The 16,765-nt window shown below is 36.3% G+C and overlaps 1 protein-coding gene across 2 annotated transcripts in view; it reads right to left on the reverse strand.

Annotated features, from left to right (window-relative positions):
- Positions 1–9,806: 9,806 nt before the first annotated feature.
- LOC149954549 (uncharacterized) overlaps positions 9,807–16,765 on the reverse strand; it is a 34,102-nt gene continuing 27,143 nt past the window's right edge. For both annotated transcript variants that reach the window (XM_090169130.1, XM_090169131.1), the window contains exons 5-9: positions 15,630–15,881; positions 14,289–14,475; positions 13,471–13,533; positions 12,264–12,391; positions 9,807–10,680 (exon numbers count right to left, since the gene is read on the reverse strand). In XM_090169130.1, the coding sequence (XP_090025256.1) occupies positions 10,465–10,680; positions 12,264–12,391; positions 13,471–13,533; positions 14,289–14,475; positions 15,630–15,881 (846 nt within the window). In that variant the 3' untranslated portion in view covers positions 9,807–10,464. The remainder of the gene's footprint in view (positions 10,681–12,263; positions 12,392–13,470; positions 13,534–14,288; positions 14,476–15,629; positions 15,882–16,765) is intronic.

Here is a 16,765-nt window from a genome sequence, read left to right on the forward strand (position 1 = left end):
ACCAGATTTATTATTAATTGTATAAAATAAAATTTATAATATCTCTATTTTAAGATAACATCGAGTTTTGTTAATATAAAAATAGATTAAATTTACTTTATTGATAAAAACAGAATAATCTTGATGACCGATTGCAACGATATGTAACGACTTCATTATTTTTCAATAAACATTTCTATTAATGTTATTAGTTAGACTTATAATTATTTTACCGTTTTCTTGGAAAAATTCTTATATCATATGGTATAGACCTTTAACGAAATTGTTATCTGTAATATCAGGAATTCAACATCAGGATTGAATGATTTAAATGGCTATTTAAAACAAGAGCATTTCAAAAAATCATTTATTTAAATTTCCTATTATACTGCAATGTATCCTGGATTTATTTCACCCATGAATATTAAACTCACATTACCATTTGGTCCCCTCACCAGCGGCCAATGGAATGACGCCAAGACAGTGCCCGCTACTTCTACGCCTGTATTCTATCCGTGGCTTAGAATTAGCATTCTCACGCGGGAAATCTGGATTTAAATCCTGATGTCTATGGGGAAAATTTGCATTACTATTCTGTATTTAAGTAAAATCAGGTTTCATACATCCCTGGAAATCCTGGAAATATCAGGGAATTAGTCTGTCGACAGAAACGTCAAGGAAATACCAGGGAATGAAATGATCGACAGGATAGTTAGGGAAATATCAGGGTATTAGATGCTCGACACTCGACAGTAACGACAAGGAAATTTCAATTTTTTATTACAAATCATGGAAATGTATGAGGGCTCAGAAAATTGGCCCAATATAGTATAAATTGACAAAAATAAGTTTTCTTATAAAAGATTTGGCTTCATTACTTCTATCCTATAATAATATGAAACCAATTTAGTTTAAATGTCCATCATGAAATGAGTCACAATATACTGCTTCAAGAAAAGTTTGTTTAATTTGCAATGGCATGGTGAGTTACGCTAAGTAAGTGTAACACGGGCACCTGAATTAATGGCATTATAAGTTGCGTCTAAGGAGATCCCTTGGGCATTAGCCCAGCTGATTATTTATTATTATTTAAATGTTTGTGAAATAATAAGATCATAGGCTATCTTAATACATTAGGTGCAATTGCACCTGGAAAAATCATAGAAATCAGTTTTACAATTGTTGTATATAACTTTATTTTAACGCTTTTAAAAATATTTTACACGTATCTCTGTAACTATACACATTTTATAAAACCAAAAAAGTTATGGTAGTATTGAAAATGCTCAGTGGAGTTACCAAGATTCGATCCTCGAGCAAAGCTATGCTACCACCAAGCCAGGCAGAACTTGAGAAAATGCCGGGACGTTTGGCGTAGTTTTTTTAGTTTTAATTGATGAAATGAATGTAAGTATAATTTTCGTTACAATTTGTAAATGCTTATTCGTTAGTTAGGTTCTCTCTTAACAACCAATCACGGTGTTTTACGTTTTTAATAGCTCCGATTTCGACCTCGTGAGTCGTGAGAATATTCACGAGTGAAAAAATTCATCAGTGTATTTATGAAAATGTACAAAAGTAGGATCTCTAGCATAGTCATTTCAGTACAAACTAAATAACAATATGTAATGAAATTTTACAAATATTAATTTAAATTTTAGTAAATTATTAAGAGGCATAAAATGATTACAAATTAAATCAATTAAAATTAAAGCAAGTGGCGGCTCCGGTCTAGTTGAATTCGCTCGCACTAGATGTCGCTGGCATAATAATCAAAACAAGTTGGGTAAGCACAAAACATTAGCCTAAAAGTCGTGTCAAATTGGTAGCTCCTCGCGTTGATTGACTTTTCTGAATCACGTGATTATTAACACGTGGTTTTGGTAAGCCAATAGATGGCAGAAAACTAGCTGTTCGGTTTCCCCTTCCATAAAAACCTGCTGAGGTTAAAGGTAATAGTTAGTGTAGTTGGCGTGGCATGAAGGGCTTGCCACCACCCTCAGACGCATTGTAACCCGTCCCTCTGAATTAATGGCTTTAAAAGTCGCTTAGGCCTTAGGTGGAGCCTGGGGTATTAGCCTAGAAAACAATCTACACTGCAATACGGCCCCTCTGCACGTTATCCTGTCTAATAAAAATACGATTGAAATAAATTTAATCAATTTTTTAGATTTAAAAAACACAACCTCTGTGTTCAACTTAGGCTACTTAGCGTGTTTTGGCTAAATGGCGTAAAACTGTGGAAATTCGACTTAAACTTTCCAGTGGCTTTTATAAAATGGCGATATCGTCTAGCCGTGACAAAAAAAAGGGAGATGCAGGATTGAACATGAACACACCATAAAATGGATTTAAGAAACCCAGGGGCGCGATTCTAGTCTTTTCGGTAAGAAACTGAACGATAAAAAATGATCGTTCAACTTGAAAATTGTCGTTAAACTAAATAATTGGTATTCTACTTTGATCGTTAGGAAAGTTTGTCGTTGTAAACTACCAAAATTTTTCGTTCACTGAACGACAGGGTAAGAGGTGTCGTTGGCGTAAGTAACGACTGAAATTGTTAATTTTTCAATATAAAAATGGCGGCTAACTTAGTACGGTGCGAAATTCTTCGATTAGCCGAACTTGCGGATTTTTTAGCACGCCGTGATTTAAGAAGAGCCAGGGTCCTTCGGGATAAATCACGGGCTTTTGAACTTAGTGAAAAAGAATTTAAAAGACTTTTCAGACTGGACAAAGACATGGTTATTCATTTGTGTGATCGGCTTGAAGGAAGGCTTACTGGAAACCACACATTAGCTATTCCAGCTGATACAAAGGTAGGAACGGGGGGTACAGGGATACAGGGGTTAAATGTACCCCCTTGGAATTGGTAAGGGTTGCCAAATTGGTTTGAAAAAGGTGCCAAATTGGTTTAAAAAATGCGCCAAATTGTTTTAGAAGAGACGCAAAAAGCCTGCCGATGAGGGGGCGCCAAATTTAGTATTCAAACTGTAACCCCCCCTTAATCCAAAACGTTCCTACGCGCTTGCTACAAAATAATATTATTATAAAAAATTAAATATTCAATTTAGGTCCTAGTTGCTCTTCGTTTCTATGCAGTTGGCAGTTATCAATTATCTGTAGGGCAGGATTTGTTCCTGGCAGTAAGCCAAGCCACTGTGAGTCGTTGCGTGTCAGCTGTTACTAACGCTTTAATTGAAATGGTTTTGCCTGAGTACATAAAGTTCCCTGAAACCGATGAAGAGCAAATTAAAATTAAGATGAGGTTTTAAATCCTAACGAGGGATTATTGATAAAGTATATCTAAATTAAATGTTATTTTTTTAAGATACCATGAAAAAACAGACTTCCCAGGCTGTATTGGCGCTGTGGATGGTACCCATATAGCCATAGTTGCCCCTGCAAAGCAAGGTGATAGAGTGACTGAGTTTGTCTATGTGAATCGTAAAGGTTTCCACTCATTGAATGTGCAAATTGTAAGTACACCATTTCGTTATGGTACAATAAATTTCCCAAACCTCTGTCCATATGCTTTTCTTTTCATAGATATGTGATTATGATTTGCAAATATTAAATGTGAATGCCAAATTCCCAGGGTCATCTCATGATTCTCATATTTTCCGAATGTCCAAGGTGTCAAATTACTTAGAGAGAAAATATATTGAGGGGAATAGAAACTTCTGGCTTATCGGTTTGTACTCAACATATATATAAGGGATCCATCACTCGCAACAGGGGGAGGCATAGGGGTAACATAAAATCCAGACTTGCAGTGTGCTTCAAAACCAGTTTTTTGTGACCCCTATGCCTTCCCCTGTTGTGAGTGAGGGATCCCTTTAAGAATGTTAATGACTATTTGTAACTGTAGGCGATAGTGGGTATCCACTTCGACCGTGGCTTATGACACCTATCCTCGATGCTGAGGATGGCTCAAGGGAAGAAGCTTACACAAAAGCTTTATGTAAAGCCCGTTGTTCTGTGGAGAGATGTATTGGAACACTAAAGCAAACATTCCGCTGTTTACTACAACACCGCACTTTACACTATGACCCAACTGCTGCAGGAAAAATAGTTTATGCTTGTTGCACGTTACACAATATGCGCAGAAAGAGGCGATTGGAATTGAGAGGCGATAGTGAGGACGAAAGTGAGAATGAACTGCCAAATGAAGAGAACATACAGGAAGTGGGAGTCGATAATTATGTTCCACAACCAAACGACAATTGGTTTTCACCTGGCCAGCAACAGAGAGCAAGAATAGTAAGGCAATTTAATCTTATGAAATAAGTTAAAACACCTTACGCTAGTGAATTAAAATAATAGTTTATTAGGCCGACTAGTTTCGGCACAACTTTGTACCATTTTCAAGACGAAAAATAAATTAAAAAAATTCGTCTGGACAATGGCACAAAGTTGTGCCGAAACTAGTCGTCCTAGTAAAATCAAAGAGTATGGAGGAAATAGAGATAAAAATAACCGGGAGAGGTCCGCAACGAAACATTCACCACCGAGGGGGTAGACAATGGGGTAAAACATCTGTAAACCGAGCTTCAAAATAGCGCTGCGGTAGCTATTTTGAAGCTTGGTTTAAAGATGATTTTCCCCAAAGACGTCACGTTCTGTGAAGTGCGTGTGTCGGGCATCTTACGTAAACCGAGGAAAGAGAAAACCCGTAAACGGAGAGACGACAACGTAGCGGAGGACACCGAAACCAAGTGATGAGTAGAATTTCCATCATAACCCCCCCCCCCTTGTAGAGTACCCAGGGTCGAAATACGAAGTAGCCAGTGAAAAGTAGAGAAAAAGTTTTAGAAAAGAAAGCTTAATCCCTCGCTATTGTCCGAGAAAAGGATTTAAGACAGGTCTGCTCGAGGTTGAGAGTTCATTCTGCTTCTTGTATTTATACAGTTCAGATTACTTTTTCCGTTCGCGTTGTGCCCTCGCCGTTGTTATTATTTTGAGTTAATTATTGTCATTGTTTAATTGTAGAATCTTTAATTGTAGTATTTAATTGTAGTGTTTATTATCATTTAGTGTAAGTGTATATTTGTTTCTGCCCCCTCCATCCTTTGAAACCAAGATGCCTGAGAGTAGGGATACCGGAACTGATCCCATAGAAAATAGTAAGAGATAGTTTAATTATCAAATTTAAGGTCAAAGAGTGTATTTTTAGTGTTTAAATTCCCCTCGTGTATTGGAAAAAGCTAAAAGAACCATAGTAGAGATGGCCTAACCATCACTAGAAGCAAACTAAGATTATCCCCTCAGTTCCCCCCGCAATTTTGTTCATTTGTTTTTGTAATTTAGTGTTATTTATAAATTTGAGTGTTAAATAAAGATTTTGTGATTGATTAACGATAAAGGGTTTCCATTCTGAATTCGAATCTCCCCCTCTTTTTTTATTTTTTTTCTTTCCCCTGTATTGTAACCCCCTCTCTCAGATTTAATTCACTCCACGATAAGGCCACGACTCGCATTTTGTCGCCATCTTCCCCCCGCCTTGGTGAATTAAAATCTATGAGCAAGGGTTAGGAATATTTCCGTCCATCAATTGTATGACGAATTCCTTAAAAACCTTACAATATACCCGAACAATAAGCCTTGGACCGACGCGTTTTTCGAGACCGGAAATCGTCTGCTGTTATTTGTATTTTTGTTTTGTAACGTCTTCTTCTATTGGATGATAGTAAGCAATGACGTCATTGCATGTTACTAGGGAAAATTCTTGTCGTCCATACTACTTATCGTAGAAGTTCGTAACGAATGTTGCAAACTATAAGAGTAGAATACCATTTTTTTAAATTCACAACGATTTTCGTTAAAACGTTCGTTGAAATACGATCGTTTAGTATTTTCTCGTTGGAATAACGAAAAGAGTAGAATCGCGCCCCAGATTCGATAATTGAAATGTTCATCGCAAAATTTAAAGGTAATAGTGAATATCCTGGGTACGCCCTTGGTGAAGTCTACAAAATTTATGAGAAAATAATTCATTTACACTAGTAAAAGCACTTTGTAAAATTTCCACAACGGCATGTATTCGCGACTGAAAGCTATCGCAAGGCCCTTTTTTCGGTAGTCGACGAAAACTAAACAGGTGGCGTATTAGCCGTCGCTATTTTTAAGCCCATTGCGCTGTATGATCTAGACACCGTGTCTAAGGTTAAATTTCAGATAAAAAATTTTAGAATTTAAAAATTGATTCAAGGCTTTATAAAATAAGGAGCAAAAAGAAATTGAAATTATTAGTATAATTTATATATGAAATCGTCCTTGGTTCACTAATAACGGTTTTACTTTAAAATGCTTCAACATTTAGTGTAGGGTACATTATATTTTGTTACGTCCCGTTTTCTACGTTACTATAAGATATCTAAACGATTTTCTAATCCTGGTTCCTGTGTATTTTGGACTTTGTCTATCTTAAGCGTTAAGCGGTCACGTTATGCTGGTTAAAGTTCTAGATAGTCGAGAAATTAAAGATATATAACTTTTGTAAATATTTCCAAAATCACTATAACAAATATGATTACGTTCCTAGTATGTGCCTTACTCGTAGAATATATTTAAATCATACCATTGTCCGTTTCCTGTAATACAAACCCAAGACTTAAAATGTCACACTACTGTAACAAAATTAGGTATCGCAGGATACGTGAGTATATATTGATTACCGCTCTTAAGTCTTAACTAACAATATAGAATATTAGTTATGACACGTAAAAATGAATTAAAATTCACAATACAATATATTTAACCGAAACGTAGAATTAAAAAAAAATTATACTGTAAATTTAAACCGATTAAAAAAGACTGGTTCTAGTGTTACCTGAAATACATAATAAACAATGAAAGTTAAACAACAAATTTGGAACTAAGATTCTTTAAAAATTTGCCTACATACATACATCAAATGACCCTAAATAGAATTTAAAACATGCCTTTAATGAATAAAAGTTATTAAATTTAAACTCATTTCTTAAACAAATATTGATTTGTAAATGGTTTTTAGAAGTCGTAAAAACGCTAACTTCGTTAAAATTTAAAGCCAGATAAAATCTCAGAAGCCAGTAGACTCTAACCAGGGATCCTAAAACCTGGGAACCCTGAAAATATCAGGGAAATATATTGTTGACAGAAAATTCAGGTAAATTAATATTTTATTTTGGTAAAAATCAGGGTAATTTATGAGGGTTCATAACGTTTTTCTTAAAAAGTTAAAATTTACATCAATAAGTTTTTTAATTAAAGATTTGACTTCATTACTTTTTATGTATTGTAATATGGAATCAATTTAGTTTAAATGTCAATCATGAAATGAGTAAATCTGTACCGCTTTTTTGTAATTGAGGTTATCATGCACCTGGAAAAATCAGGGAAATAAGAGTGGGCGATCCTGAAAATATCAAGGAAGTCGATTCGCCAATAGTTGTATGAACCCTGTCTAACATAGAGAGCACAACAATATTAACAGATATTTCCGGAATATCATTGCCGGGAATTTTGATTTGGGCAGCTTCACAGTGCAATTTATGTATGTATCTGGTGGAAAATAAAGTTAAGTTCGGTATAAATTGTGGAGTTACATCTGGCTAAAATCCATATGGAACTTATTCATTCAGTGCATCTGTCTTGACACCAAAAACAATATGGAGTAAGCAAATGAAATGTACACATTACCAGTTTCGGTTTGTATTTTCTGCATCTTGGAAAATGGCCATCATTTTGGTTACGTGTGAAATTTAGATAAACTCCGAATTTAACAAATGAGGAGTCATATGTAGAACTACGAATGCTAATTGGCAAATCGCATTTTTAGCGTGTTGTGACCAAATTGCGTAAAACTGCGGAACTTCGACTTAAACTTTCCAGTGGCTTTTATAAGAATGGGGATATCGTGTAGCCGCAACAAAAAATGGGAAATGCAGGATTGAAAATGAACGCACCATAAAGTAGATTTAAGAGACCCGATTCGATAAAAAACTATCGAGCTCCAATTAGACGCAAAAATTTTAATTAATACAAATCCCTTTAAAATCAGGGAGGAGTAAATAAGCTGGATCCGTGAGCAGATTGAACTAAAAGACAAGCACTAATAAAAGCCCTTTGTATAAGTTCCACCATAAGCCTATCATAAGGTCCCCATAAGCAAAGGTCTAGGCCAAATTTTGACGATCACATTCCCGTTATTAAGAGGTAGTTATTCAAAATCTGCACCTCCTAGTGGCTAGGTCCTCAACTATGCATTTCGGAAATAAATTTCGCGAAATGCTTTATGAATGCGCACAAGCCGTTCGCGAACGTTTTTAAACATAGAACCACGCGGAGAAATCTCTACCGCGAGCCCTTAGCACCGTAGCCAAGGTTATTCATAATTTTATCGCTTTAAAACTTAACACTTAACACTTAACTTTGCAAAATCATTCATCAGAACCCAAAACTGGCTATTAGAAATAAGGTTTGTGTTTTTGAAGGTATTTATTTTTTAAATGTGAGATTTAGACTCGTTTGGTGTGGCATTTATCAACCCGAGCGGGGCTGCTCTACCAAGTATTAAAATATTTTAGATGCATAAATTTTGAAAAAGAATATGTCGTTACTGCCCTATCGTCGTTTGATAATTTTTTTATCGCATGGACAATACCGTAAACATAGGTCTCTATGCTAGACCTTTACTTATGGAGACTTATGATAGGCTTCTGGTTCCACCCGCAAAGTTACGCCACAATGGCATGTATTCGCGACCGAAAGCTGTTGCAACGCCCTTATTTGGTTGTCGACGAAAACTAAACAGGTGGCGTATTAGCGATCGTTATTTGTGTTTGTCAGCCAATAGCATATTAGAGGACTATGGTGGATGAAATAGAAGCTTTAAAAAGGTCATATTTGCATGTTAGTATAATTTTATAGAATCTGTTCCATTGCGCCGAATCTCATTCGACCGAAAAACCCGCACTTCTCCGGGTTTAGGATTCGGTTTTTTCCGTTTTAGCATCTGTCAGAACAGCATGCAGTGTTACCTAACCTAACCTTACCTAACCTAACAGACTTAAAAATAAATTAAAACGCTTCCATAAAAAATCAAAAGGAGTAGAAAGAAAAACTATTTTTTTTGCGGTTGCTCAATTGTGAGTATGGCGTCGGTCGATTAGAAAAATACAAAACCCGCCTTTGGGCTAATTTCATCAAAAACATTGGCGGAATTCGGTCGAATGGGATTCGGCGCAGTGGGAAGATACCATTATATACTGTTTGGCGTTTTCTTCATGGTAACACAGAGCAATTACGACGTCCAGATTTAACATTTGATTGTCTAATTTGACAATAGCAGACACTAGAACCGAGGCGCTACCTCGGAAGAGCGTGACGCTCAGCACCACCTACACTCGTTTCGGTCGCGTATATAGCATTCTCGACTCCTGCTAATATAGAATTTTGATATGATAGGTAGAATCAAGAATGCTATAATTTAACGAAAAATAAGAGGTCATCAATATGTTCGTCTCCTGATTCTCTGGAAGAAAAACCACGCCCATCAGCCTTTTCTCGTGTAGTTTCTGCTGGTAAGGAAGGGGAAACACAATGGTACGATACCAGGCTCTGCCTCCGTGTGGATGGATAATATTTTCTGGGTATCAAGAAAACAGAGGCTGAAGCTTTATAGCTTCATATTATATGTTAATCTAAACGCATTCGCCCTAGCATATAATATACTCAAAGATGATAAGTGTTAACTGCTTATAAAGTATAATCGAAACTTGTAGTAAAATATATTTTCCTCTTCAAATACCCACCATCAATGTATGAATTAATCGCAACATAACTGTATAATTCAATTTATTTTTGCAAACCACTCAATTTATCATTTCAAATATACGCCATTTCATTCATCATCTGTTGTTCGAGATTTTTAGAATGTATCCGTAGTGCTTAAGCCTTGGTGGACGATAACGAACCCAGTTGGGACACAATGTTTGGTACAGTCTCGACAACAACTATCTCGCGATGAAAAGAGCGGACCAATTACAAATAAAACATTTAACATATAAACAGAACAACTATATAATTTATACGTTTAAAATTTTGCTCGCCTTTCAACGTTTAGTACTCTTTGTTGTGTGAATATCACGGGATGTGTGTGTTTTACAGGACCCAAGCTCATTTTGTACAATCGTACCAGTAATAAAACTAGGCTGATATTATTATCACGTTACACTTATTCAGCCTTTTAAAAATACAATTAGCGTCACTCCTTCTCTGTCTACTAAAAATGAGCTGATATTGTATATATTTTGTCATTACATTTTTATTGACCGCGATTTGGTATTATATTAACCATCTATATAAACATTTTTTTATTTCATTTGATGTATAACACTTTTTTAATTTTTAATGATGTATATTTATTTGTTTAATATTTATAATGTTTTCTCAATATGATATTTAGAACAGTTAAATCGGCTTTTTCATTACGGCCGGGACTCATGGCTCGGCGAGGAAACGACCAATACAAACGTGAGCTTTGTAACACAAGGGGTTAATGCTTCGCTTGTAGAACACCCTGCGTTCCCTGAGTGGCGCCAAGATTTTCGTCAAATCGTGAGGTTCGCACTTGTCGCCTTCCAGGCTGCAAATTTGCGCCGTCTCCCTCAGAAACTGGACGTCACAGATTGAAGCGGTTAAACCGAATGCTTCACCCTGTAATTGTTAAAAAGATATCATATCTACTTGGGTGGTTGCTTCGTAGGAAAAAATGGAATGGAATGATAAACAATAAAAAATATTATTATTATTATTATTATTATAGCGTAGTAGGTATACGTCGTAGCTAAGCCCCGCCTTGCAAAGGCTGCTATGACTTTAATTTGACGACATTGATCACGAGGCAAAACGCCACACGATCTTGGGAAATAATCACGTGACCGCCATGGGCGTCTAATGTCATCGTCGACCCATATGCGTTACCATGGCAACGAGCACAAGCCTTAAATAGTACCGTTAGAATTACATGGTCGCGTTCGGGGGTCGTGGTTTCTTGAATCAAATTTTGAAATTTCGAGTCTGTGCACTCAGCCCTCAACTCTATCATTATACGGGTGGTGCCATCTATTACTTTCAAAGTACATTAGTACTATTAATTCAACAGCGGATGGCGCCACCGACAAATGACAGAGTTCTCAATTTTGATAAAATTCAATGAGCACAAGTCACACCCACGAGCCAGTTACGAATAGAGGCTAATAGTCTTAGTAGATACATTAATAGGCTTTTCTATAAAATAAAAATTTTCAAAGTATGAAGGGTTTTTACCGTGTCACGGAGCTTTTTAATACTTTTTTTGGCGTGCGCGTTTCGCAGGTGGACTTCAAATTCCCAAATCTTTATCGAGTCCGGCGCGTGCTCTCTATTTTTAATAACTAGAGCTAAACATTTACACGTGAACTTCCCTATTTTATGGAAACTCCCATTCAAAATAGCGTTCGAAAAGCCAACGACCAGGGTTAGATATATTTTCGTAAATGTCCGCCATTTTCGGTGTGGAAAAACAACGCTGAACCCAAAATCGTGGTTACACCACTTGTTTTCTTAGTAAATGTGAGGTAGAAATGAATAATATACTTCGTAGATGAGTCTACTTTTGTTTTATAGGCTATGTGGTTGTATTAATAATAAGGGCGAAGTAGTATCGACTAGGACTATAAGATGAGTGATATTTCGTAGAAAAGAAGTTTAAAAATTTAATATCCAGTGTAATATACCAATTATTTTCAAGTTGAATTTTGAATTTATATCATAGTCTTATCGCCAGTTAGATGGCGATAGCTTCCTTCAAGATATCTGTGCATCATCTAACTACACAGTTCTCCCTATAACCTAACTTCAAGGATGTTCAAGGCCGGTTTCTATATTCCAAATAATCCTATATTTCTAATTTTTGTGTGATTAGATTAATTTAATTTCATTTTTAATAAAAGCGACTAAAAGCAGTAGCGGTTTCAACATTTGTTTTCTGCTATTTGGTCTTTTCTGAGGCTCTATGAATCGATGGATACTCTTGGTTTTTTGTGTTTTGCTTAATTGAGCGAAGGCTTAGCTGAAGGAAAATTAATTTGGTAACCGTTGCTAGGTTTTTTAAATAATTTACAAAGTGGCATCGGTACTGAGGTGAATTTAGTGGATATTTTCGACTCTCAATTCAGGACTTTGGTACAATAAGAGTGCCTTTGTTGAACCTTCATACAGAGAATCGAGCTTTATCGCAATGAAAGCAAAGAACTTACGCAAGTGTAGCAGACTTCATGTTTGTTGCATGTATGCTTTAACTCTGGAGAGACGCTGGTGTCGGGCGGCAGGATATCATTGAGACTAGAGCAATCACTTGTTATCAGACGAAGTTCGGGACAGTCAACTAAAACAAAAGAACAACAATAATGTATTTATTTCAACTTCAGGAGAATGACTAGGCTGAGGGGATGCGCGGGCGAATTTTTCCCTGTCATGAGAGGTGGGGGGGGGGGGGGGGGATAATCTCAACTAGTCATTCTCCTCTAAATATAATTAAATACATTCTTGGTAAAAATACGGTTAGTAAATGTATCCTAGCAAACGAGCTAAAATATATAAATTTTTTATAGAGTCGCCAAGTATAGTAAAAATTGTAATAAAAAGATAAAGGCTTGTTAGGAATTTAAAGCACTTTTTTGGGGCAAATGAAGGGCTTTTACCTTTCGAAAACCTTTAATTATTGAAGGAAATAAAAGTAATAGTAAAACACGTAAGGAGAACTTGTAGAAGTGTAGATTGTACACCAAAGCTACCTCTACGCTCAGCTACAAGTTTCCCCGTTCACGTTTTGAGGGCTGTCTTAACCTGCCTAATGTATATTTTACCCAAATTACTTAATTTATAGTAATTAAAATTTAGGTACAAGAATATTCCAATTTGATACGCGTATGTAAAAATTATTCGTTGTTGTTTTGTTGGTAAAATTTGGTTTTACACAATTCTGTACGTACCCGAAAATTCATTACATTTGATCGAATAGCGTGTGAACTTAAATATCTAAGGTCACATGGCTAATAAGAAGGGCCGCTTCATTTTAGTAGGTGGCTTTTTATTTAATTTAAGTTTAGTTTAGGATCAGCACGTATGGCTTCGGAAATCGGACTTAAACAAAATGGTATACGGTCGTCTACAACGAAATGGCTTTTGAATACTCTTAGACCGGTTAGATAAATACTTTTTCTTTAATTTTATTTGGATATTCTAAAAAAAAGATTTACTGATTGAATAGTGTTTTATAAGTAAGTTTATGGTAACAAAATGTAATGTAAACGAAAAGTATATTGTTACTATCACAAGGCTACATGTAGTTAGGCAAGGCAAAAGTAACAACCTAATTTAGTTCAGGGAAGATTTCAGTGCCATGGTCTAAAGCTACAACACATTTTCGTTGCTGTGTAATTTACAGCCTTTGGTTTCACTCACCGACTTCCGGTCTTCGCTTCATATCATTTGATGACATTCCGCTCAAAGCTTCAGCAAGGTTTCCTTAACGTAGAAAAATTTAAAATATATCTGTAATTGCTGTATATTCTACATAAAGGCGTTTATAAAATTTGAATCTTAAGCTGGAATCACATTCCTTCGAGAGAGTGTTTGAAAAAAATATCAAAACCAAATGCGGTAATTTCTATTTTGCCCAAAAACTTACATTCTAGTTTGAATATGGTATAATAAATTATGAAATAAGTTTTAAAAGTAACCTGTTTACTAAAATGAAATTGTTATATTAGGTGTACAAATGTATTTTCCCTGGAAATCGTGTTACATAAGAACAAACCTTTTAAATAAATTTTTTAAGCAAAGTATCATCTGACATGGCAGCTCATTTGATTTACTGTGCAGCTTTAATCAGAAGCTTGTAAACTTGAAAGATCTTATGATTTTGTTCAGAAGCATGCATTTTTGACGCGTCATTTTATGGTGAGAAGCGTGAAATGTTTAATTTTTTTCTGCTAAGTTTTTTTCTAACAGTAAACACCGTAGGCAACTATGTCCTATGGAGTAATAATAATCAGCTAGGCTAATACCCAAGGCACCACCTTAGGCCTAAGTCATCAAGCGACTTTTGAAGCCATTAATTCAGGTGGCCGGGTTACAATGCGTAGGAGGGTGGTGGCAAGCCCTGCATGCCACGAGATCGAGCCAACAGCTCCCTACACTAACTATTACCGTTAACCTCGACAAGTTTTTATGGAACGACCCATTTGACGTAGCTTAAGAAAATGTATAGAAGATCATACCTCTTTTAATTGGTCCCTCTTCGTCAAAGTCTACAGTCTCTCTGTCTGCTGGTCTCCAGGTGTCTTCATCTCTGTTGTCGTCGCCTTCATCGTCCGCTTCCTCGACGACATTGCGAAAAGGTATTCTCGAAGGCTTCTTCTGATGAATGGCCACCGCATTCGGCTTAGAAAATTTATCTTCTATTGCCTAATTTCAATATGAAAAAAGAGGCTATGACAATTTCGAGCTATGGGCATTTAATAAGAAGCTCTTTTTTTAAAATAGCTAGTTCGAAAGAGCTCTCAAGATAAGATTATTTCAAAAAGTTGCTATAATCAGTGAAGCTGTAAAATTTCAGTAGCTGGCCCAACATTTACGGTGGTGAGTACAACAGAACTTTATCATTGATGTCTTGTCACATCTTCTGGATCCAGTCAGCAGGAAAACTGAGAATAATCTTTGTTCATGACCAAACATTTTCATAATTTAGCTTGTCTAGATAGAGTAGTCAGTGGTTTAATAACACTAGCCTTTGTTTGTATTGACGAAAATGTTATAAAGCTTTTACAGTAGCGTCAATATCGAAACCGGAACCGATAAATTAAAAAAATTAAGAACCATGACCGTAACCGGAATGGATAATGCAAAAACTTAAGAACCGTAACCGAGATACTCCAAAAAAGGGGAACCGTTGCTTCCCTAATAGACGCTTCAATAAAACATCTTCAAGAAAATCGCCAAGAAGTAATGTTTCCGAGATATAGGACCTGCAAAATACTGTTTATACAGTGGTTGTTGAAACAATGGAAACTTTTCACCTGTTCGGTATGCACCAAGTGTTTCTTTTTAACCGGGTAGCTTTTTTTTGACATATTAAGGCTTAAAAAAAACACGACGTTTACAAGTGAAAAGTTCCCATTATATCAACAAGTATTATATCAACAGTAACTTGCAGATCCTGGCTTTCGGATATATTCCTTCTTGGCGATTTCCTTAAAGATGTTTTAGATAAATCACAATATATAAAACTTCACTAAGATATTAGTCTACCCATTTACCTTTACAGTTATTACTTTGAAACATGTATCTTTGCAGGTTATGTTGCTTTTTCTTAATGCGTTTAGGGCGAATTACATATTTTTTCGAACATGTCGTTAACTAATTAATGATCCGAACTCACAATGTCAGTGGAATATTTCAATTTTAGTGGTCCCTTTTTAAAATAAAATCGGGGTATGCTTCCCAAAAGACATTGATTCCCAGTTAAACACTCGTGCTTGAAGCTTTACGTATCACTTTTCTGGCCTAGAAATAGTTACATTATCCGCGTTTCTTATAATTCGAACATTATTCGAAATTACCTCTTGTAATTTCTCCAGGTAAAAGGCTTCGGCGAGTCTCTGGGCGACCCGTTCTTTGGCCGCCTCCGCCATCGCCGACTCTCTGGCTCTCTCGACAATCTTCTCGACTGCTTCAGTTAAGACGGCGTTCTCTAGCATTTGCAGACGCCTTTGAACCGTTTCGGGATCGAAATCGGCTGGAAGCACTGTTTTGACGTCATCGTCTACGGCATTTCTCATTGGTTTCTCCATTTCGAAGTCTTCGTCGTCTCCCTGTAAATAAAATTAATCAATGGTTACAAGTGTAATTTCTTGATTTAAAAAAATTTGAATTCAATTAGACCAATGGTTGTCTTGTTAAAAACGGGATTTTATTTAAAGTATAGACTCTTAAACGCGCCTCCCCAATCGACCGCCATTACCTTACAATCTACGGGGAGGGTGATGGAAAAACCGGTTTTGGGGGGATGGAATTTCTGCGGTAGAGCGCTTGTTCGTCGGTTGCCTGTACGATAATGGCGGCGACCAGTAAACGTTTCTAAAAAGAGTGTATATAATAGGTGGTTTCTTTTCGCTTGTTCCGGGATTTCGGAGTGGGGTAAGAAGAGTAAAGCTATGATGTCATTTTACTCCGATTCTGTGGTGGCGAATAGTTTGATTCGGAGTAAAAACGTTTTTCCAAAATGGCTGCCTGTGGCCTTTTTAGCAGATAAATTCTGGCTAACAGACGACAAAATCCGATTTACTCCTTTACATCTCCTTTTCAGAAGGAATAAAAAGAGTAGCCCTAATACTCCAGAAGAAGCAAATAGTTTATGGGGCGGAGAAATTCTTATCCCCGGAACAAGCGAATAAAACGTTTTCGGGTTAAGAAGAGTAGACTTAAGAAGAGCAGACTTAATTCCCTAAAGCTAACTTGGCAGAACTATTCCAAAGTTGCAATTCAATATTTGACAGGCAACCTAGAACGTCTTTATTACTAAAGGACCTTTGAAATAGTGGACTCGATGCTAAGAAACGTCTAAACATAGGCGAAAGGACAACTCTTACGAATTAAGGGTAACGAGGAATGAGAAGCGAGGGGAAGTTATGAATAAAATACTATTTTTGTGTAATTAGAATTAAAATGTTTGCGTTTTAGACTGTTGGCGCTATCT

This window comes from Leiobunum rupestre, chromosome 3 (assembly GCF_980474605.1).
Source record: "Leiobunum rupestre chromosome 3, qqLeiRupe1.1.hap1, whole genome shotgun sequence".
In the NCBI taxonomy this organism is placed as follows: domain Eukaryota; kingdom Metazoa; phylum Arthropoda; class Arachnida; order Opiliones; family Sclerosomatidae; genus Leiobunum; species Leiobunum rupestre.